General features: G+C 43.5%; 1 protein-coding gene across 3 annotated transcripts in view; it reads right to left on the bottom strand.

Annotated features, from left to right (window-relative positions):
- Positions 1–22739, bottom strand: part of Ndufa10 (NADH:ubiquinone oxidoreductase subunit A10) — a 49712-nt gene that overhangs the window by 17761 nt on the left and 9212 nt on the right. For all 3 annotated transcript variants that reach the window (XM_052750388.1, XM_052750390.1, XM_052750389.1), the window contains exons 5-8: positions 22295–22416; positions 20611–20690; positions 19808–19862; positions 17994–18079 (exon numbers count right to left, since the gene is read on the bottom strand). In XM_052750388.1, coding sequence (XP_052606348.1) covers positions 17994–18079; positions 19808–19862; positions 20611–20690; positions 22295–22416 — 343 coding nt within the window. The remainder of the gene's footprint in view (positions 1–17993; positions 18080–19807; positions 19863–20610; positions 20691–22294; positions 22417–22739) is intronic.

The raw sequence follows: 22739 nt of genomic DNA, 5'->3' as shown, positions 1-22739 counted from the left end.
TTTCACTCAAGAAATTAAAAGTCAACACAATTACCATTGTAAACTGCTCTGACACTGAGGAGAGGACACAAGACAGGGAAAGGACAAAGCCACAGTCAATGGAATGAAAGCGATTAATTGGACGCTGTAACTTACAAACTGGGAAAATTACAGGACACAGCTCTATACCCTGATAACCATAGAACTAAGTAATTACCAAAATTATGATTTTTAAGCATGGGATCAGATTAACACGTGTTTTAAATCACATTTAGAAAATAACATGGTATTATTATCTGTGGGAGATCAAAAGCCAGACATACTCCCCAGTGTCAGCAAGTGTGTCCGGATCTCAGGCAGTCCTCTTTTCCTATATCACGTTAGCTTACACAGCAGTGTGATTCTGCCCAGCAGTGACGGATCGTAACAAGCAAGGATCACAGACATTTGTGTGACAGACCCACAGAATTAAGAGGAGCTGTTGGGAAGGTACTAAGGTGACTGCGCAGGCTGTGAAGAAATGAAGAACACTGGGGTTCAGCTAATGACAGAGGCCACAGTTCCTGAGCTAATCCAGGAACAGAAATGTCAGTGTGTGGGAGCACTCTTCATAGAGGCGAAAGAGGACCTCCCTTAACTTAAAGCTAAACAGAAACAGCTGAGAGCAGTTAGTAACAAGCGATCTGAAGGAGAGATCCAAAATGAGGGCATCAAAGCAGCATCTCACCCCAATGGGGTGCATCAGCTTCAGAGTGGACGGTGGGAGAAGGGAGGGTTGGCGTGAAAGAGAGGGCCCAAGTGAGTACTACAGCCTCAGCCATGAGCACATGACAGAGCAGGGCAGGCAGCCACGGGCTCAGAGCACAACAGCAGCTCCACTTCCCAGAGTTCAAAACGCTAGAATCTTTACACAGCCCTCACATGGATTGGAGCCGCTGGGCCTTCTCACCTGAAAAGCAGGCGTTCCATGGAGTACAGAGGACTTTCCTGCATACCCTCCTGATGGCACTGCCACATGGTAGCAAATAGATTTCAGAACTGAAGGTCAGACAGTGATACAGTGAAGAGGACTTGTCAAGCAAGGTTAGAACCATAAAGTAGGTGTCACTAAGGTAAACTTACCAACATACATGTACAATGTGCACAACACACATGCAAGGTACAGACAACAAAGCCAACAACAACCTTTTAAAAAGAAGGGTGCTTTAGTTACTTTTCTGATACTGTGGTAAAAACCACCATGACTAAAAGCAACTTAAGGAAAGTTTCTTTGGCTTAGGACTCCAGAGAGAGTCCACATGGTGGGGAAGGCATGGCAGAAGTCAGCAGGAGCAGGGAGATGACAGGTGACACCTTCAACCACTAACGAGTATTAGAGAGCAACCTGGAAGTGGGGTGAGGTTCTGAAGTCTCAAAACCCACTCTCAGTGATGTACTTCCTCCAGCAAGGCTCTGACTCCTAGAGGTTCCACAGCCTCACCGAACAGTACCACCAGCTAGGTACTAAGTGTTCAAATACATGAGCTTACTGGGACATTTCTCATTCAAATCACATTCTACTCCCTGGTCCCAACAGGCTCCCCTCAAGACATTATAATGCAAAATACATTTAGTCTATTTTAAAAGCCCCAAAAGTCTTTTTTTTCAGTTTTAACGCAGTTCAAAAGTATACTCTCTTCAGATACTCATGGCAATTTTTAAACTGTGACTCCTGTAAAAATCAAAAAAGCTATCACACCTTCCCAACATACAATGGCATAGAATACACACTTTCATTCCAAAAGAGAGGAGAGGGCATTTGAGAAAATACTTGACCAAAGCAAGATCGAAACCTACCAAGACAAACTCAGGATCCTGCAGCTCCATGTCAGATGTCTGGGACTTCAGTTGGCTTAGATGGCTCTGCCCCTCTAGCTTTGCTGCCTCCAACATACACATAAATTTCTTGGGCTGGTTCTATTCCTTGCATGCAGCTCTTCTTGACAGACACCCCATAGCTCTAGCATCTCCAACATTCGGGGTCTCTACTGCAAACGTTCTTGGCTTCATGCAATACTCCTGCATGGCCTCCTGTCCTCTTAGGGCTGGCATTCTTACAGGGACTCCCCTGCCACATGCTGCCTGAACTCGCAGCTCTCTGAAACCATGGAAGAAGCATCCCTGGAGCCTCAATCCTTGCATATTTCATGCCTCTAGAGCCCATACCACGTAGATAAGACTGCCAAGTTCAGCTGCCAGCTGGGGATGGCCCCTCCTTGCCTTCAACCACATTGGTATGTTGAAGCTTTCTAGAGGAGAAGCCACTCAGGCTTCCTCCAAATGCAGAAGCTCAGCGGGGTGGGGTCTTATCTTCTGGGCATCTTATTCCTCCAATGTAGAACAGGTAGATTCTCCTTTAACTATGCTAATCTCTTTAAATAATAAAAGCCTCTCTTGAAAGAGATGCCTTGTTTACAAGCCTTGGTTGTAAAGATTAAACCTCCTAATGCTTTTTTTCCTCCAAATTATGTATGTTCTATTTCTTTCTGCCCCAGTTGCTCTTTTTCAATGTAGAACTATGTATAGATTATTGATAATAACCATACTAAAGACTCAATATTATACTGTCTTGAAATTTCCTCTGCCAAAGAGATTAGTGTGGGCGTTTACCCAACCACCCCCACAGTTCCCCAGAGTTTTCTTGAGTGCGAGCAGCAGGAAATATTAGATAGAAGGATTTATTGCGGAGAATATCGCGGAGATAAACAGATAGAAAATAAAGGATAGCCTCGAGAGGGCCTGGAACCTATTCCAACGGGCCCCGACTGTCTCTGCCCCAGGGTTTTTATAGAGACGCCAAGGGGTGGAGCAAAAGACCTCCTCCTCCAGCACAGCCAAGTGCAGACCATCTCAGACACCTGCACTCAGGCCCGTGGTCTAATCATCCTCTATGCGGACCTGCTGGGTAAAGCCACGAGGAACCCGAGAACGGGCTCCCACAGGTCCCCCTTTCTTAATATATATAAAAAAATAACTATTAATGGCTTATAGCAATCTCCATAGCTGTTACACCTCCCAGTATGGGAGTAGAGGATGATAAGGATGGCATTTCTCTTTTGAATTAGGTCCAAGGTGACTACAGCAGTCTTAGCTGCCTCAAGCCCTTTCTAAGCCAAAAACTCTTAAGGCGACTACAAACTTAAAGAATCCCTTAGCTTCATCATTACCATTAACAGGTTAACATAAATATTGCTATACATAGTCACAATTCTCTCAGTCTTACAACACAAAGCAAACTCTTAACAGAACCATTTGAATTAGCATATATGGTGCTAATATATAGTTAACAATTTTCTCCGTTTTACAACTTCAACTGTTAATCATTTGAATTTTCTTGCTAACAGAACATAGGAAAAACTTCAATGTATTCACATCAAACTTAAATATTTCCTTAACTCCACAAAACCAGGGTGCATTAATATCAATAGGGTAAATATAATTTCTGCAAACATAATTCAATCTCATAACTCCTCCTTTTCTTTATATTTTTTAAACAAAATCTCAAACCTAGTTAGAAGAACCCAAACTCATACAATTCCTACAAACCCATATTGAAAAGCAATCTTTTCAATCTAACCATTAACACTTTGAAAACTTAGCAAAACATCCAAAAGCAGTTTCTTAATAAAACTCTTTACACTTTAAAAGTAGTCTCTTAATATACCCCATTTGCATTTCTTACTAACAAAAACATGACATTAATCCACTCAAACAACTTTTGAAATTAGACTAAGGAATATTAACTCTCCCCCTTTTCTCTATAATTTAAGCAAAATCTCAAGCCTAGTTAGAAAACCCAAACTTTTCCATTTAAACAGTTCCATTTATAACACAAAACCAGTTCTGTAAGTAATTTCATTTTTACATAAACAGTTCCACAAAACAATTCATGAATCACCAATTAATAAAGCATATATGCATACACAAAACTGCATCTTGATTCTAGGTAGAAATAATAAATTTCTTCATTTAAACAGTTCCTTTTTTAACCCAATTCCAGCAAACAGTTCCTAGGTCATTACTATAAGTAAACTCAAAATTGTCCCATATCAATGAAATCTCTATTGTTCATTTCATTTCTTAAGTCTTAAAATTCAAACGATAAATTCTGGTACTAGCCTTCCAAATATGAGAAATCCATAACCAAAATCTTTTTGTAATTTTATCTCATTTTAAGTTCAAAAAGTTCAAAACAAGAAATAAATTCTGGTATCAGGCTTTCACTTCAAAATATGAAGAGACGTTTTTCAACCAAAACTTTTTGCAGTTAACAATTTTAGTTCAAACAAGCGTCTCTGCAACTTTTGTTCTCACAGATCGACCTTTTTAGGTACAGTAGTAGTCTAAACCGCACTGTTTTTGATGTTAGCTCAGGTTTTTCTGTGTTGCGTTGATTTTCCATGGATCTCAGCTGCGGATGCCTTGTGCTGTTCTGGCGTCCGCCATTCTTAGCTTCTTAGCGGCTTTTGGAGCTTTTGAAACCATTCAGACTGCCTACTTTGCAGTCTACTGCGACACTACCTTCTGTGTCTCAGGTTCTTTCAACCATATACATTAAGAATAGACGCACACTTAACATTTTTTGCCTTGCAAAGCATTTAGACTCACATTCAACATTTACATTGTACAAACTCACATATAACGTATTAACATCTACTTATTTATACTCCTTAAGGAAACTATAGAACTACTTTAGCAAATATATTTCTTATTACTTCTTATATACTTATTTAAACTTACATTTACAACTAGTATCTTTACTTCTTACAAGCTTATTACTACATGTCTTAAGACTACTTAGATATTTCTTGCAAGCTTATATTCTTAAAGGAACTCTATAGATCTATTTTACAAACTTACATAGGGCTACCATTAGCATATATTTAATTTAGCAAACACCTAAAGATTTCTTAACACAGATCTAACAAAACAGAATTTCTACAAACTCACATCTTATTTTCATCTTTTTCTACTTCTTACTTTTTTTTTTTTTTTTGGTTTTTCGAGACAGGGTTTCTCTGTGTAGCTTTGCGCCTTTCCTGGAACTCGCTTTGGAGACCAGGCTGGCCTCGAACTCACAGAGATCCGCCTGGCTCTGCCTCCCGAGTGTTGGGATTAAAGGTGCCCGGCTCTACTTCTTACTCTTAATTATCACTATCTCTATTAGAAAGATTCTCTCAACTAGACAGGAAGTACGTACATCATTTCTAAAGTTTGGAATTTATAGTCAGCTTTGTTATAAAACACTGGGATTTAGTGAGTGTTGTTGTTATAGAATTGTGATAGTTGTTGCTAGGGGACTGTAACATCTTCGGGACAAAGCCACACTCCAAAGTTGCCAGTTCTCTCAGCCGTTCCGGACCGGCAGAGATGCACTGTCAGCGGTAGACGGTTTTTAACTAGAGGCTGTCCCTTCACCCAAATTCATAATAGCTCCCCTAAGTACTTCAATTCAGACAAACGTTTCTATTACAGCAGTATTTTTGGTTTGTTCTACCGAAAAACTTCACTTCACACTGAGGGTGAAATTACTGTATTTAGCTGCTGTAAAGCTCTTCGCCAAATACCGCACAGCTATTAGGTGATATAAAGTCTTTTTCTAAAGGAGCTAGTAAAGCCAAAAGCGGCACAGCTCCGAACTCTGTTTCCTCACTGTTTGCATTAACCAGTGACAAAACCTCAGAAATACTAATCGAGCCAATTTCATTCTGGTTCCTTTATAGGAACGTCATTGAAGCTGACCTTCCTTAGTTCCACGCTCCTTACCAGACGCTCCGGTAAACACCGAGCTTCATTCTCCTCTTGTGAAAAAACACAAACATGTCCTCGACCCCATATTAACACAGGATCGGGACCCTTCCATAATCCCGAGCAGGGATCTTTCCATTTCGCATTACCCTCAGCTAAAGGACCAGGAAGATTGGAGTGAGCTCTAATATGGCCCACAAAGCATGGCAGCTTTCTTTTGTGAATAGCATCTTGAATTTATCGAAACATTTTGACTTGGTTGTTGTTAGTTCCAATATTTTCACCAAAACTGTTACTATTCAAAGGAGTCAAGAACATAGATGTTCTTTCATGAAACATATCCTTCATTAGCTTACTCTGAGAAAAGTATTTTCAGGATTTAGTATTTTCACCTCATTAGCTTTAACTCCTGATGGTATTAGCAGCTGTAATATTTAGCATTGATTTTTTATAAGGAACTTTCAGGTGAAGCAACTCTTTCGTAAGACAGCTAGATTTTCTGAAGTTTGTTTCCCATCTACAAAGCAGTCATTTCTTTTTGAATGCCTGTTTCCTTGTATCCTTAATTAGATTTGCAAAGGAATCACTCATTACAGGCTGTTTGTTCAAGACGTAAATAATTTTTAACTTCACATAAGTTTCCTTCATATCTAAGACAACGTTCAGTGTATAAACTGCTTTCCCTTGTTTTCTTAACGATTTTAAAGTGGCTTGTTTGCTCTTAAAGGTAGCTTTTTGTCATCCAACTACCGTAAACTTTGCACAGCTATTAGGGTAAATAAGGCATTTTACCAACCGAGCCCCAAACCGCGAAGCACCTAGTTCCGTATCCTTTCAATTTTTCATTGGAACTGACACTTAGACTCTTAGATGTTTTTCCTCCTTATTCTTTTAAAAGCTGTATTTTAAGTTTACCAGGAACGTATTTTCGAGCTGACAAAAAGTGTTTCAGGGCAATGTCGCCATCTTTAGCGGAAAAACTACCTTTCCCAGAATGCATTTCCCTTATATTAGTCCATAATATTATCAGTCCCTTAAATCAGTCCTTTATATCATTTCCCTTATATCAGTCATTTCCCATAGTTCTTTTTGGGTCTGAGAGTCAACTGGTTCTCTTTTACCAGACTTGCCTACAAATTCTTGCCCGGGATGTTTGAACAAAGTTTTTTGCTTTTGCAACGGGAGATCTGAACAAGCATTTTACATTTTCAGCTATGGCACATTGGGAGATTTCTATTCTCTCCTCAGCTGGCTTCAACAGGTGTCTCTCCTTCATTTGACACAGGCCCCCAAATCAAAACTGCACCTGCCTCGTTAGCCTGCATTGAGGCCGCCATTTCTGATAGCAACTTTCCTCGGGGCTTGTGCTTGCCTTAGCCAGTCAAAAACATTTACAACAGAGCTTTTCCATAGCTCCTTCAGAGATTTTCTCCCACTGATTTTATTCTCATTTTGCTTGTTCCTCCCTTCCCCAGATGCAGAGCTTCAGGTATTTGTCTGCGGCTCTGTTCCTCTGCTAGCTGCTTTTGAAGGTAGGGGCTTTTTTTTCTCCCCCCGAATCTGCCTCAAATTCTAGCAGCTTTATTACAGGTCAAGTATTTTCTGGGGAGGAATATGTCCCTTCTGTTTCTTCAGAGTCTTTCTCCCTGACAGTACCCAGTTTGGTCTCAGTTTATCCCCTCTACCCCAGAAACAGTTTCCGACACTACAGTGGCGGCTTTCCCTGCTACTGAAGGTAGGGGCTTTAGTCTGTTTCCGTTTTCGGGGTCTGTGGAGTTTGTGTTCATAAATCAAGCTTCTGCTTTTCTAACAGGGGAGGTTTTTGCCATTTCTAAACTCCCATTAGGACAGGTTTTTTGCTTCATCAGGCCTTCACCTGGCCCAGTCCCCCAGTGGGTTGCATTTGCTTGTCTGGGTGCTCAAGGACAGAGCTTATGCCAGAGGCAATCACCCCTCAGGGCTACACTCCCTCATTTCACCAGGAGTTAGTTGAAACAAAGCTTTTCTCAAAGAGGTGCTTTCTCTGACAGAAAAGAAAGCTTTACTCCTGGATAGGTCTGTTCTGCCCTGGCTGGGCTCTTTCCCCAGACAGCGTTCTGACTCAGCAGCACAATTGCTTCAGACACAGTTCAGCTTTACTGCTTTCCCAGAAAGGTCCTTTCTCTGATAGGAAAGCTTTTCTCAGATGTCTTTTTGCAGCTGTGGACCTATCAACCCGGGACTTGTAGGAAAGCAGGCAACTGTGCTGTTCCCACTGGCTTTAGTTTTGTTTGTTCATTGGCAATCTTCCCCTGGGTCCTGCACCTTCCTGCCTCAGCTCTGTGCTCCAGGAAGTTTACCACTGCAGGAACCCTAGTATCCCCGAAATGCACCCCAACTCAGAGACGCTGGCCAGTCGCCCCTGGGTTTTTGGTCAGAAGCGAGGATACAATGCTAACAGTTTGCATTGCTTCAGTGGATCTTTGCATTAGGAGGATTAGGAGCACCTTTTCATTCTGAAACGCTCAAACAAAACCCTTGATGCCTCAGCTCGGCTGTAACTGAAAAGCTTGGCGTTTTTGCTTTTCTCAGATAAAGTTTCCGGCCCTTTTGGGCTCTCTGTAGCTCTTTACCCACACTCTCCCAAGCGTTTCCCTCAGGGTACTCTGACCAGCTTGAAGAGACAGAGCTTAGAAGAGGTTTTTAGGAACTTGTCCCTGCCTCCTGCATTGCAGGGAGGATTTTTAAAGCTTGAAAACTTAGAGGTTTTGCTGTCTTAAGAGGTTTGTTGTTTTCCCTTAGAGCTAATCACAGGTGGTCCCCATACTAATATCTTCAGGTGATTCTAATTTGTCCTTCTGAGAGAGAAAGTTAAAAGGCTTTAGTTTTTAAGTTTTTAAGAGCTTTTGAGAAAGATGAAGGCTTTTTTTTTTTTTTGGTTTTTCGAGACAGGGTTTCTCTGTGTAGCTTTGCGCCTTTTCCTGGAACTCACTTGGTAGCCCAGGCTGGCCTCGAACTCACAGAGATCCGCCTGGCTCTGCCTCCCGAGTGCTGGGATTAAAGGCGTGCGCCACCACCGCCCGGCTAAGATGAAGGCTTTTTAGAGAGTTTTTTTTTCCCCAAAAATTTCCAAGAAAAGCTTTATAGTTTAAGAGTTTCCCCTTATAGTTTCCCCCCAAGAGAGAAAGACCAACTTTTCCCAAAACTTCCCAACTTTAAACTTTTTGGCTTTTTACACCCTCATTTTTGCCTCAGGGAGAAAACACTTTCTCCTGCCACTTGGACTTAGCATTTCAGCTGTCCCCAGGACAAAAGCTTCCATAGGAAACTTTTTCTTCCCCATAAGCTCAGAGAAGAGCTTTTTTACTACCCGTGAAGCCCAAAGAAAGACTTTTTCCCAGTTTGCGTTTATAGCCCCCAAAGTTAGAAAATTGTAGAGTTTTTCTGTCTAGTTGCCTCATTTTTTCCTACACAATCTTACACTGCTAAGTTTTTCCTACACTATATTACTACCCTACGCCTTATACTTATTTTTCACAGATAGAAATTGAGAAAGGGATAGAAGATAGAAAATTTTGACAGAAGAGAATTTCGCTGCAGCATCGGACATCCTTCCAGTCCGCTTTCCTTTTCTCTCGAGGATAAAACCCCTGCCTCTCAATATATATAAAATATATATATTTTCCATAACACCGGCATGCCTTATCCACTGGCAGGGCTGACTCAGCACTTTCGCCAAAAACTCTGTAATAAAACTATTATTTTCCTTTATCTTTAGTCCCTATTACTTTGTCTTTAGTCCCCCCCCTTTTTTTTTAGTCCCCCCTTTTTTCTTTTTTCTTTAGTTCCTGTTTTTTCTTTTTCTTTAGTCCCTGTTCAGGCGCCATTCTGTGGGACGTTTACCCAACCACCCCCACAGTTCCCCAGAGTTTTCTTGAGTGCGAACAGCAGGAAATATTAGATAGAAGGATTTATTGTGGAGAATATTGCGGAGAATATCGCGGAGATAAACAGATAGAAAATAAAGGATAGCCTCGAGAGGGCCTGGAACCTATTCCAACGGGCCCCGACTGTCTCTGCCCCAGGGTTTTTATAGAGACGCCAAGGGGTGGAGCAAAAGACCTCCTCCTCCAGCATAGCCAAGTGCAGACCATCTCAGACACCTGCACTCAGGCCCGTGGTCCTAATCATCCTCTAAGCGGACCTGCTGGGTAAAGCCACGAGGAACCCGAGAACGGGCTCCCACAGATTAGTCCATTACTTAACTTCAGGCAAGTTCTCAGGACGAGGGCAGAAGGTAGCCAGATTTTCTGCCAAGATATAACAGCTGTTAGTCAAGTCCCTGCTTCCTCTGAAACCCCATGAGCCCTCCGCTGTCTGTACTACCCTCAGTGCTACTGATTTCCAAGTTCCTAATAGAATAGTCCATTAAGTTCTGCTTACTAAATTCAACTGCTTTTCTAGTTTAAGCACCAAAGCCTTCCAAATTCCTCAAAACAAAATAAACAAACAAGCAAACAAAACACAGTCAAGTTCTTCATAACAACCACCCACTCTCTAGTACCCAAACTTCTAGGACAGCAGGGCATAAGGTCATACAATCAGGAAGAAAAAAATTCCTACCAGATTACTAGGGGTGATAGTGAATGGAACCATTTCTATTTCCACCCCAATACCTAGACTTGGCTAAAGGAGCAGTACCAGATACTGAGTGCTGATTCAATGCATATACTACTTTCTGGAGGACCCTGAAGAGAAATCTTCACAGTGAGCAGAACTATGGGCAGTGCACATGGTTTAACATTTTACTTGGAAGGAGAACTAGTCAGATGTGTGACTGAATGTATGTTGATTAATGGGCTGTAGACAATGGTTTGTCGGGGTGGTCAGGGCTATAGAAGGAGGAAACTACTACCTGCTTGTCCTCACTCTTGCTAGCAAGTTCATCTATCCTGTTGCTGCAGCATTTATGCACTAATATTAGAACCAACATCTTCGGGATTCTAATGTGTACTTCAGACTCTAGGAATCCTCCAGGCCTTGAGTGCCAGATTGGGACTACAGAGAAATCCAGCCTCATGGATTGAACACCTACCCGAGTCTCAGTCCCTCCAGTGTAGAAGAGCCATTGCTGGACTATTAGGATGGCATCCTATAAGTCAATCTAATCTCTCTCTCTCTCTCTCTCTCTCTCTCTCTCTCTCTCTCTCACACACACACACACACACACACACACACACACACAATCATTTCAAGCAATTATAGGCACCCCATGGTATCCACAGGGATGCTTCTAGGGACCCTGTGATAGCAAACTCTAAGGACACAAAAAGCACAGTACTGTCACACAGCCTCCATGTTTCCTGCCGTACACTTTCAGTAACCCCCACTGTGGACACAAGCTGTCACACCACAAAGACAGAAAAGTCTCCACATACTCAGCAGTCACAATTTTTTTTTTAAAAAAATAACTTGGTTGGTGTTGTGGTAGAGTAGGCAAACTGCCCTTTTCTTAAACTTGATAACAATTACAATATCCTAAGAGATTATAGCTTGCAGAGAGTGGAATAATGCCAGCAATACTGTTAGGGAGAGAGGGTGCTTCCTACTGTCAGCCACCTGCCCTCCTGTAGAATAGCAGTGGACACGGATGAGCTGGGAATGACAGGAAAACACAGCAACGAAAAATGTGGTTTTTTCCCCTAACGTATGAAATACTTATACATAAGTAGAATTATATAAAACGATCAGTTCATTTCAGAGAGGGGGTAAAAAGAAAACAATGTAAGGAGTAGAAAACAGGAAACATGGATTCCACTATTACTGCTCACTTTAACATAAAAGATCCAAACATAGACTATCAGATGATATGAAAAAACAAGACCCAACTATTTGCTGTGTAAGAAAATGATCTTAAATTGAGACAATTTAAAAGTAAAAGAATGAAAAAAAAGATACCATGCCTATGCTGAGAGCAAAAGTGTCTTTTTCAGATTTTTAGATTTCAGACAGAGCAGAGTTTAAAACAAAGTAAAGTAACAGGTACATACAAAGGAGTATTATCAGATTAGAAGATGTAAGATTCTTCTCAACAAGAATCAAAACACAAGGCAAAAATAAACAGGCCTCACTGGAGACCCAGGAGAGCTGGCGCTGCTTGGGCTTTTAACCCCATTTCAGAACTGACAGATCCACAGGGGACACAGATGACCCGGTCACCACATGCCTCCACTTCATCAACAGGCAGACTTAGCATCCCATTCCATAGCAGAACCCACAGTCTGCTAAATAGAGCATGTACCAAGGCATAAATAAGACATGCCTGCCTACAGAACACCTGAATGGAGGTAAAAGAAGAGAACTAGGCAGAACGTTTGCAGATCACACCAGGGTTATGTACGGGGGTAGAAGGATAGATGGAAAACTCCAGACACAACAAAATGACACACTCCCAAATCACATGTCAGCCAAGGAAGTCTCCAAAGAACTCTGAAAATATTTTCCCTTCATGAAATTAACAATGGTCCTTATCAAATGTGTAGGCTGCGGGAAGAGTAGTACAAGAGAGAAACTGAGTGGACCAGGGCTTTGTTAGGACAGAGGGTCTAACTCAGCTGTCTGAGATCTACCCTGGGATGCTGCAGAGAACAGCTGAGACCTAAGGAAGCAGGAGGAAAAATGAAACAAGCAAAAATCATCAGCTAAAAACAAAGCAGCAAATGAAAAGACAACGCCTAGTTCTTTGAAAAAGTCACCACCAGGAAAAGGAGACTCACAAAGGCACATAAGCAACCAAGAGGAACATAAGCAAACAATTTTTTTCTTTTGTTTGGGAACAAAATGGCAGGTTTTGATTTTTACTTAATTATACTGTATCACTGTGTATACACATGCACACTTTAATGTTCCTGTGTTTGTGCAAATGCATATGCATATGTGTGTGTTGCTATGTGTGCAGAGGCCAGAAAGCAACACTCAGAATCTTTCTCATTCACTCTCAATCCTAATTTTTGAGATGGAGTCTCTTACTGAATGGATTTGGTTATACTGGCTGATCAGCAAGCCCCAGGGATCTCCCTGCTTCCAAACAAGCATGCACAACCACACCCAGCTTGTTATGGGGGTGCCTGCACTCCTAACTTAGGTCCCTTACTAAGTCATCTCCCAACCCTTACTGTACTTTTTAACAGATAAAATATTTACTGGCAACAGTTTCTACAAAATAGTCTTGAGAAAAAAAAAAAAATCAATAAGAAAGTAACATGGAACCAAAGAAGTGTGCACAATATGTGCATTTGTATGCCGTGAATATGAAGGAATAAAAATATTCAGAAAGATCAGTAATCAAATAAGTAGTGAGTTCTGCTTTATCCCAGAGGTTAAATAAGCTTTTCCTATTGAGGACCAGATAGTAAGTAAGAGGCTTTAAAACTACACAGTGACTATGCTATATGAGTGGGTTTCACTGACACATTTCTCATGCACAACTGGGAGCGCTGTACAGTTTCTGCCACCTAATATGCAAATGTAAGAAAAGTCTGAGCAGCTCTGGGGTGATCTGGCACACAGACCACTGCTATGGATATTGCTCTATATGCTGTGAATGTGTTGCTCTGATTTGGTTGATAAATAAAACGCTGATTGGCCAGTAGCCAGGCAGGAAGCATAGTATAGGTGGGATAAGCAGAGAGGAGAATTCTGGGAACAGGAAGGCTGAGTCAGGAGTTGCCGGCCAGACACAGAGGAAGCAAGATATAAAAGTACTGGTAAGCCACAAGTCACGTGGCAACTTACAGATTAACAGAAATGGATTAATTTAAGATATAAGAGCTAGATAGCAAGAAGCCTGCCATGGCCATACAATTTAAAAATAATATAAGTCTCTGTGTGTTTACTTGGGTCTGAGCAGCTGCAGGAAGTGGATGGACACAGGAAAACTTCAACTACAGACCATAGTTTGTCAACCTGATTCATTTATCAATTTAATAGAAATGGCATATACAGGTAGCCAATAAAAATAAAAAACTTCAATGTTTAGTAAAATAGGGACATGTTTGTGATATTCAAATAGATATAAACTGTAAGACAATATCCAGAAATACATAAATACACACTGCACTGACTGGAAACCCCACTAAACTGTCAACTCTGGTCCTGTGACAGCAGGAGGGCAGGTAATTTGGCTTTTGATCTTTGTTTCTCACTTCCAAAGACAAGCAGATGTGCCTGTGCCCTACAGTTACTTCACCTTGCTATCTGTACATCTTCTTTCTGGGAGCCTAGCCTTGAGCAGCTTAATTAGTGCTGCCTCATGCTACTAGCATGAGCCCACTGCCTCATCTTTCTTCACCATTGGTGCCATGAATCCTATGCCTTCCCAAGAGCCTGACTGCTTATTTTTCCTTAAAATTTACTGTTGTGCAAAAAAAGTCACAACTCACATTTATTACTTTTTTTTTTTTGGTTTTTCCAGACAGGGTTTCTCTGTGTAGCTTTGCGCCTTTCCTGCAACTCGCTCTATATACCAGGCTGGCCTCGAACTCACAGAAATCCACCTGCCTCTGCCTCCCGAGTGCTGGGAATAAAGGCGAGTACCACCACTGCCCGGCTATTACTTTTTGAAATAGTAACAAACACTCCTGTACTTCTAAGTGTGGCTTACGGATGTGTGAACAAAGTGTGGCACATGGCAGGACCACCACTTAATTCATGCTTGTGAGTAGGAGAAATGAAGAAAATGCATAAGGAGCACTAAGCGTAGATACAATTTTACAAAGATATGAGATCAGAGGAAAAGCAACATCAGACATCACCCTCTGTGCCAACAGACATCACAGCGAGTGAGGAAGGATATGAAGACAGCCATGTAAGAGGAACAGGAAATGCTAGGGTAGCTGATGGAATGAACAGCTCCTCTGAAAAGCTCAGGTGATCACAAACCACTCATGTAGTGAACATTTCCAAAGCATCAAGGGAGCACACAAAAAATGAGTGTTTGAAGAACTTGAAGAGCTCACAGCTGAGATGGGAAATCAGATATCCCCACAGTTGAGCAGGTGCTGAGGTCCCAGAGATGCTGAATCAGATACAGAAGGGTGTCCCTGTCACCAACAGAGCCTGTTAAACTCTAGGGAGGAAGAGAAGTTGGATTCTTTTTTTTTTTTTTTTTTGGTTTTTCGAGACAGGGTTTCTCTGTGTAGCTTTGCGCCTTTCCTGGGACTCACTTGGTAGCCCAGGCTGGCCTCGAACTCACAGAGATCCGCCTGGCTCTGCCTCCCGAGTGCTGGGATTAAAGGCGTGCGCCACCACCGCCCGGCGAGAAGTTGGATTCTTAATGTCTTCCTCCAAAGGTCTACATGTTCTTGGTGTCATCACTGGCCTATAGCTGTGTGCTCTTTAGGACCAGCCCTTTGTTTCCTGGCCACCATGAGCTGAGGGCCTATTCTACCACATGTCCACCATGTTGTGCTGCTTTGACACAGGCCCAAGTCACACAGCCAAATGACCATGGTCCCAAACCTCCAAAACCATGAGCCAAAATAAGCCTTTCTCTTTTATCTGTCACCATGACAGGAAGCTGACACACTGAGATCCACTTGCCTGGCCCCATCAAGGAACACCTCTGACCCAGTCATGGCAGGATGGTCTCTGGTATCAAGTGTTTTTCTTAATGAAGAAAAGTCTCTTTTCCTCTGGAGCCTTTTAAATACATTTCCTTTTATGACATCTGCTTCTTTCCATTCTCCATCTTGTGCATCCAGCAGTTGAGACTTCCAGGAGTACCTTCTGTCACACTGCCACATTTACAGCAAGGAGCAGACTACAACAAAAACAGCCTCAGGGAGCTTCCCAGCTAACTTCAACACCGTAGAGAACCCTGAGTTTCTAAGGTACCGGAGGCTTCCTCTTGTTTCTGCTTCACTGTGTCTATCAGCAAGCTTGCAGCCTCTGCTGGACTGTGGTGTGCATCCTGAGAAGGTACTCCTCCAGGCTGCAGAGCCCTCATGCAGGACCCACAGGCAGAGTTGGGTGCTTCCTCCCCTGGCCAGGAAGATTCAGAAGGAGCCTCCGTCTTGTGTTTCGATGGAGGATACTAGATTCTTTAAAGAGCCTTTTTCAGAGATGCAGTTCTATCAGCAGGTTTCTTTCACTGAGCATAAGACTACTGCACAGTGGGTCAGTGAGTCTATGGAATGGAACATGTGTGAACTCTATACTTACACTTATTTTTCTTTTCTAGTCAGCAAATTCAGTCTCATGCTCTGCTTAGTGCTAAAATTTCACAGATGAAGAAAGCAAGGCACAGAGGTTCAAGTGACCTGCCCCACATTCTGGCTAGAGCAAACCCTATCCCCACCCCTGCAGTCTGCTGCAGAGATGCTAAGCTGTGTCTGCCTTACTCAGCTGTCAACATCCCTTCCAACCAACGAGAAAAGTAATTTGTACCTAACCCTTGAGTCTGACTACAAGTTGAAATCCCATTAAACACCGTGCTGTGAATTAGTAAACTCAGCACGGTGACTCCTGCCCCCACGTGGATCTGTTGTCGCTGTGATGCTGCTCCGGTGACGGAAGGAAGAAAAAGCTGCTGCACGCATCCACTGCAGCCACCCCACACTGCTGGAGACTGAACCACAGCATCACAGGCAAGTGCTCTACCACCGAGCTTACTGCCCTTGGGCAATACATGTTAGCGAGCTGGATGTGCCCTGGACACAGGAGACCACAGCTCCACTTAACCCACCAGGTGGAGAAAGCACAGTTGATCCATCCTCCACACTCTCAAGGACCAAGGACACCGGCATCACTGAGGAGGCACCCCCATCATAGCCCCAGGCAGGGCAGCAGAAACAGTCACAGTCATTTACTTCCAAATACTGACAAGAGAGACTGAGCACCAAGGCCATTCTGGTACGGGCAGCCCAGGAAGAGTCAAAGGGACCACAGTTGCAGTGCCAAAGTGCAAGGCCCCAGGCCCAGCATCAGGGCAGTGGAATGACTTCACACAAAGGCATACCCCAAACACCATGGTCCCCATTATTGTAAGTTAATAGGCCGTAAGGCAGCAATGTTGGTGTAGACTGGTCTTCCCAACCACTGGAGAGGCATCGTGAGATGATCACTTAGACCTAGGAGTGAGACCAAGCTAAGAAACACAGGCAACCCCTTTAAAAAGGGGGGCCCTAAATATTGAAATATTCTGACATGTAAGCCAAACAATTAACAATGCTTTCTTTACAAAGTCATTCCTGAATTTGTAGGAATAGCTATAAAACAATGAAAAGCACCTCCTCCAAGAATCTCTCCTGTATGCGCATCTGCATGAAGCCTGTGTAGGACCTGGGGTGGCAGGTAAGCTTCCTGTGCACTGGAGTCCAGCTGGGGGCCAGCAGCATAGGCATGGCAGTAATCAGGACTGGCTGGAAATCTACAAGGTCAGCGGACATGCTGAGCACAGGGATCACCCCTGAAATGTCCATGGGAACAAATTCCAAAAAGTCAGGGCACTGTGGCTCAAAAGAGGATGGAATGGGAGGCTTAGTGTACACAGGTTGCCTATGAGAGCCTAATATTGACATGCCACAAAAGGCTAATAGGGAAAGGGGTGTGGGCTGTGGTAGGAGGACTGTACATAGGCAGATGGCCTCCCTTCCCACACCTGTGGTCTGCTTCTGCCATGGCTCCTCTGCCTGCCCACACAGGTTTAACTGTGGGACTACACCCCCACCCGGCATGCCCCTGCCTCAGCTTCTCCATCTGTTGCCCCTCTGACACCTGGTAAGCTTCAGATGCATAAGGCTGAGTCCTACTTCCTTCAGGTCTCTTCATGCAAAGGTCTACATGCCCTGCTCACTCACACTCCAGGACTTAGTAGTGGCCTTTATGATTCGATAGTTCCACGACCTGGTTTGCTCTGCTTCTCCCACTAAAATGTGTCTCTGCTGAGAGCAGAAATAGTATTTGATCCCTATAGTCTTTCAAACTAGAACCATGCCTGGCACAGGGCAGAAGCAAAATAACGCTGGAATCAATAACAACAAACATCTACACACTGAGCCCACTAGAGAATTCATGAGTTGTTTGGAAGGGAAAGGGATAAAGACCTCAGTATTTGCTGGTGCAGTTGACAACTAAGTTGAAGCATTTATTATTTAAAATCTGTCTACTTCTACAGCATGCAGCAGACCACTGCAGTGTACTCCAAGGAGTAGTTTGTTCCTGTCCCAACAGCTTCCCCAGTGACTCACCGCAAGCGCAGGTGGTGAAAGGAAACGTCACTCTGTTTAAGCCAAGGCCCTTTGTTGTACTTAAGGTATTCAATGTCCTCCACCACCTAAAACAAGAGAAAGAGAGAACCCCATTTTAGAATTGTGAATAAGGCAACACTGTAAGTTACAAACTCTTGGCATAAAAGTCAAGAAGAACAAAATGGTAGGACTTGAATGCTGCTTAGCATGATGCTGCCTCACCAACACCCCAAAATACCAAGGGGACAGAGCTGCTCTGAAGACCGGAAGAAAAGTAAGACTAGACGGAATAGCCAGCATTAAGGATAGACTACTCTTGTCTTCCCAAATAAGTTCCTTCTAGAAGGAAAGAGCCACACAGAAAAGCAGAGGAACCTGAACACTAAGACATTCCTGGAGAGTCCAGGCCTCAGTCCTGCCCTTTCAGAGAGACAATATTTTCATGTTCAAAGCTCTTCTAGAACACACCCAGCTCGGCCCTCACTTGAAGGCTCATTATTCTAAGATACATACCATCTAAATAGATATCAAAACACCAATCAAAAGGTATAAAAATAAACTGAATACAAACAAGGACCAGGAAAGTAATGAAACTAGCCTTTCAGACCAAGTAGGATAAGCCAGGAACAAGAATACTTACAGCAAGAAGCAGCAGAGCCACGCTAAAACACAGACTCCTTCTGAAAGCAGAATGCTGTTCCCGAGTGGGAGAGCTCACCAGGTCCCCTTCCTCCCGCCCTTTGTACAGAAGAACGAGCATGCAGGGTGCTGAGCCACCAGCTCTGCAAGACCCTTCTGCAGGACAGAGGGGCCTGAGCTGGCACTTAGTCTTGAATTCCTATGCTCCTTATTATTTACTAACTTCCGACCTTCATTTCTTTCTGAGATGGGGTCTTGCTATTGAGCCCTAGCTAGCCTGGAACTCATTATGTAGACCAGGCTGCCTCAAACTTGCAGTAATCTTCCTGCCTCTGCTTCCCAGGTGCTGGTAGCTGAAGCCTTCGATACAATGAATAAATTGAGAGCAGAACTCCTGTGGGAGGTTTGGTGTTAGTTTTTGTCATTGTCCACAGGGTCTCATGCAGCCCAGGCTGGTCTAGAATTCACTAGGTAGCTCAGGCTGGCCTTGAACTTCTGTTTCTTTACTTTAGTCTTACGTTTTTTCACCGGATGGATATTTACTTACCTTAATACCATGTAAGAATGACCTTTTCCCTCCTATTTCACATTTTATTATTACACTGAAGGAACTGGCTTTGCCAAGCTAAGACGGTCTCTGTGTTGAGGCCAATGCACCAGAGAGAACTCACACTAACTGGGTGACTTGCTGTTTCTTGGATTAATGACACAGAGGTTTTGTTACTGTACATATGCTTTTGTACTTGGGAGAGCAGATGGCCTGAATTACTCCTTTCAGAATTTTCTTGCCTGGTACTCATTAAGTTTCCTGAAAACTCTGTTAAGATTAACTGGAATTTCACAAAATGTAGATGTAAGGAAAACAGTTCTCTTTAAATGACTAACTTTTCCTCTGAACTAATGCAAGGTGCAGCTGTCATGTTCTGGGATACATACATGCCTTGAGGCATTTTGCATCTTTGCCATCTATGATTTTAAGATCATATGAACAAAGCTATTTTTTAAAAGAATCAACAACTTGATGGTTCAGGGAGGGTAATGAGCAGGGCAGATTCTGCTGTTTGATTAGGAAGCACCAATGCTCCTAAAACTAGTAGCAATCAAACTCAACATGTGGTCTGGGGAATCCTATGCATCAAGTTGAATAAGATCTACCATTGGCTAGCATCGCCCACCTTGATTGAGTTTTCAGATTCCCAGGTACTGTACACCAAAACTTCACACTGCTCACTGTAAGACAGAAGGAGAGGCACATGGTCAGCATTCTCAGGTAGAAGGTCTGTACAAATGCCCAGCAGCCACTAGAGGCCCTGCTCTGTCTGACACAGCACCCCCATATCCTGTCACCTGGGTTTTCTGGTATTCATGCCACTGCAGTATGACTGTGTAGAAGGCAACAATCACTTACTTCATTTTTTTTATTCACAATTTTAATTTCTTTGAGAATTTAAACAATGCCCTGAAACTTTTCAGCATCAAACAATCTAACTGTAACACCTTCCTTTACATACAAATACACCTATGACCTGAGAACCCTATGGAGTGAGGAAAGCATGCTTCTCTCATGCTTCAACACAGGGTCAGGAATGGGAAGACACCAATACTACAGAAGGACACCGACTAAAAGGATCTATGGACTGTCTTCATGGATTTCCACCATAGTATGCTGAGTGTTTCCAGCAATTTTTCTAGATATCTGCCTGCTACTTGAATAAGAATGCACCTCTTCTGCTAAACTTCAATATGGACTTGAACAGTGACTTATTTTTAGCATCAAGAATTTTAAGGATATAACAGTAGGGGGGAAAGCATTTTAAAAAACCACCCAAACAAATTCACAGAACCTGAACTGAAAAGTCTCGTGTTGGTCTGCAGCCCGAGGCAGTGATGGAGGGAGAAAGCACTCTGGGCTATGGGGCTCCCTGCAGTCTCTGCAAGGCAGCTTGAGTCTTGCATGTCAGCACTGTGCTGGGCTCACCTCATCTCTGGGAGGAAGGTGTTCTTGTAGGCATTCTCGATGTCCTGGAGATAGGCAGAGGTGATCTTCATTTCATGTGGCTAAACGAAAGCAGAGAAACCCGAGCAGGAGGCATTCAGACTTGGTTTCTCACTGAGTGTATGTAAAGCGGGACAACTGGAGGCAGTGCTTTTTCCTAAGGACCTACAAGCCGCAAGGGCTTCAAGGACAGGTGGGGGAGGGGGTACAGCCAGCAAGGAGAACTATTCCTGACTACAGAGGAACCCATGTCATGACCTCCTCTACACAGAGCAGGATTAGGACAAAGGTTCCCCTGGAAAGCTCCTCCTGCCTTTCTACTGTGCCTCACATCACATGAAGGCACCAAGGGACCAAAGACTGGGAGGCCAACTCTCTCTCACCTGCCTCAGCTTTCTCCTGCGGCAGAGCCCTCTCTACCTCTCTGCTCTTTCCCTTCTTTCAACCTCCACGCACTCTTTCACTTCCTCTGATCTGAAGATCATCTTAAAACATTTTTTTTTTTTTTTTGTTTTTTTGAGACAGGGTTTCTCTGTGTAGCTTTGCGCCTTTCCTGGAACTCACTTGGTAGCCCAGGCTGGCCTCGAACTCACAGAGATCCGCCTGGCTCTGCCTCCCGAGTGCTGGGATTAAAGGCGTGTGCCACCACCGCCCGGCCCATCTTAAAACATTTTAAAATTCAATTAAGAGTGGACAATTTAGCTAAGATTCATCCTTTCACCCTGGTTCATCCTCTGTGGCTTTTTGTTGATTTCCTTGCTCACGACAGGGCTCCTCTACTAGAGCGTGAGCTGCTGGGGTGGGGAACTCACCTATTCAGTTAGCACACTGCCCCAGCACCCTGTAGTCTAGTACATAGGTACTCAAGAAACACTTGTGGGAAGGAAGAGGAGAGGGAGAAAAAAATGATTAGGCCTACTGTTTTGACTTATAGAAATAAAGAAAATATTCTAAAACTGGATTGTGATGGAAGTTGCTGTAATTTGCTAAGTTTGCTGAAAATCAGTTGTAAATTTCAACTGGTGCGTGTAATGAACCAGTATAAATTCCATTTCACTAAAGCTGTTCAGAAAAAGAAAAGAGACACTCATTTTCTGAGTGTGCCTGCCACCCTGGCCCCTGGACCAGGCACAGGAAAATGTGACAGTCAACTGCACTCTGTCTACAAAGGTGAAGGGGATTGACTTTGCACCCGGGAACCTCCAGCACAGTGGGTACTATGCAGGAACTGCAGGCATTTCTGTCTGACAGACGACGCAGGCACTTAGTATTAACAGGTGAGGGAGGGGCCAAGGCACTGTAGGGGTGACAGGGAATCACTAGCCATGGCCAAAGTGAAACAAGATCACATGCAGATAGATCAGAAAAGATACACAATGTAACATAAACACTCAACACAAAACACCCATCGAGTTTACATGGCAACTGAAAGGCCATCCAAATCACTTTCATCTCTAGACAACAGGACCTCTTAGAGAAGAGGAAAATCCAAGCAGGGTAGAGGAGAAGCTCACACTGCCTCCCCACAGGAACGGCTCAGTGGACAGATGTGTGCTCCTGGCTGGGACCTCCCGCACGTGTCTCCTGCCCTGTAAAGGCCACTGGGAATTGGCACACATGATCTCAAAAACATGGAGACGCCTGACTCTCATGGGTACTGACTTACATCTCCTCTCTTCTGGATCCGGCTCTGTATCTCTGGCACAGGCACATCGATATAGATGACTACGTGGGGTGGCAGGTATTCTGGGAGAGTGAGCCGTTTCACTTCCTTGTAGTGGTCCACACCTGCGTGAGAGAACCCATCGTCATCAAACTCTAGACAGCTACAGGCTTCTGGCACATGGGGATCTAAACCATCACCCTAACCGCTGCACACAGGGCAGACTGAGTATGTCTTCCTCACTTCCTAGGCAAGGTGGAGGCACACCAGTATTCTCCTTGTATGTTTCTGAGCTGAGATGCATGATACACCTGCTGTGTATCTATTTCTTTATGGTGCCCTGACCACACCCACATAAGTCTAAGGAGAAAGCCAGGCCTTGCTCTGCTTGCAATGTACCAGCCTTGCCCTCTGCTAAGGTCATGGACTCCCTTGCTTCCTCTCCATC

Source organism: Peromyscus californicus, unplaced genomic scaffold (genome assembly GCF_007827085.1).
Source record: "Peromyscus californicus insignis strain IS unplaced genomic scaffold, ASM782708v3 Scaffold_21__1_contigs__length_65335640, whole genome shotgun sequence".
In the NCBI taxonomy this organism is placed as follows: domain Eukaryota; kingdom Metazoa; phylum Chordata; class Mammalia; order Rodentia; family Cricetidae; genus Peromyscus; species Peromyscus californicus.
This window is presented reverse-complemented; position numbering and strand designations above follow the sequence as displayed.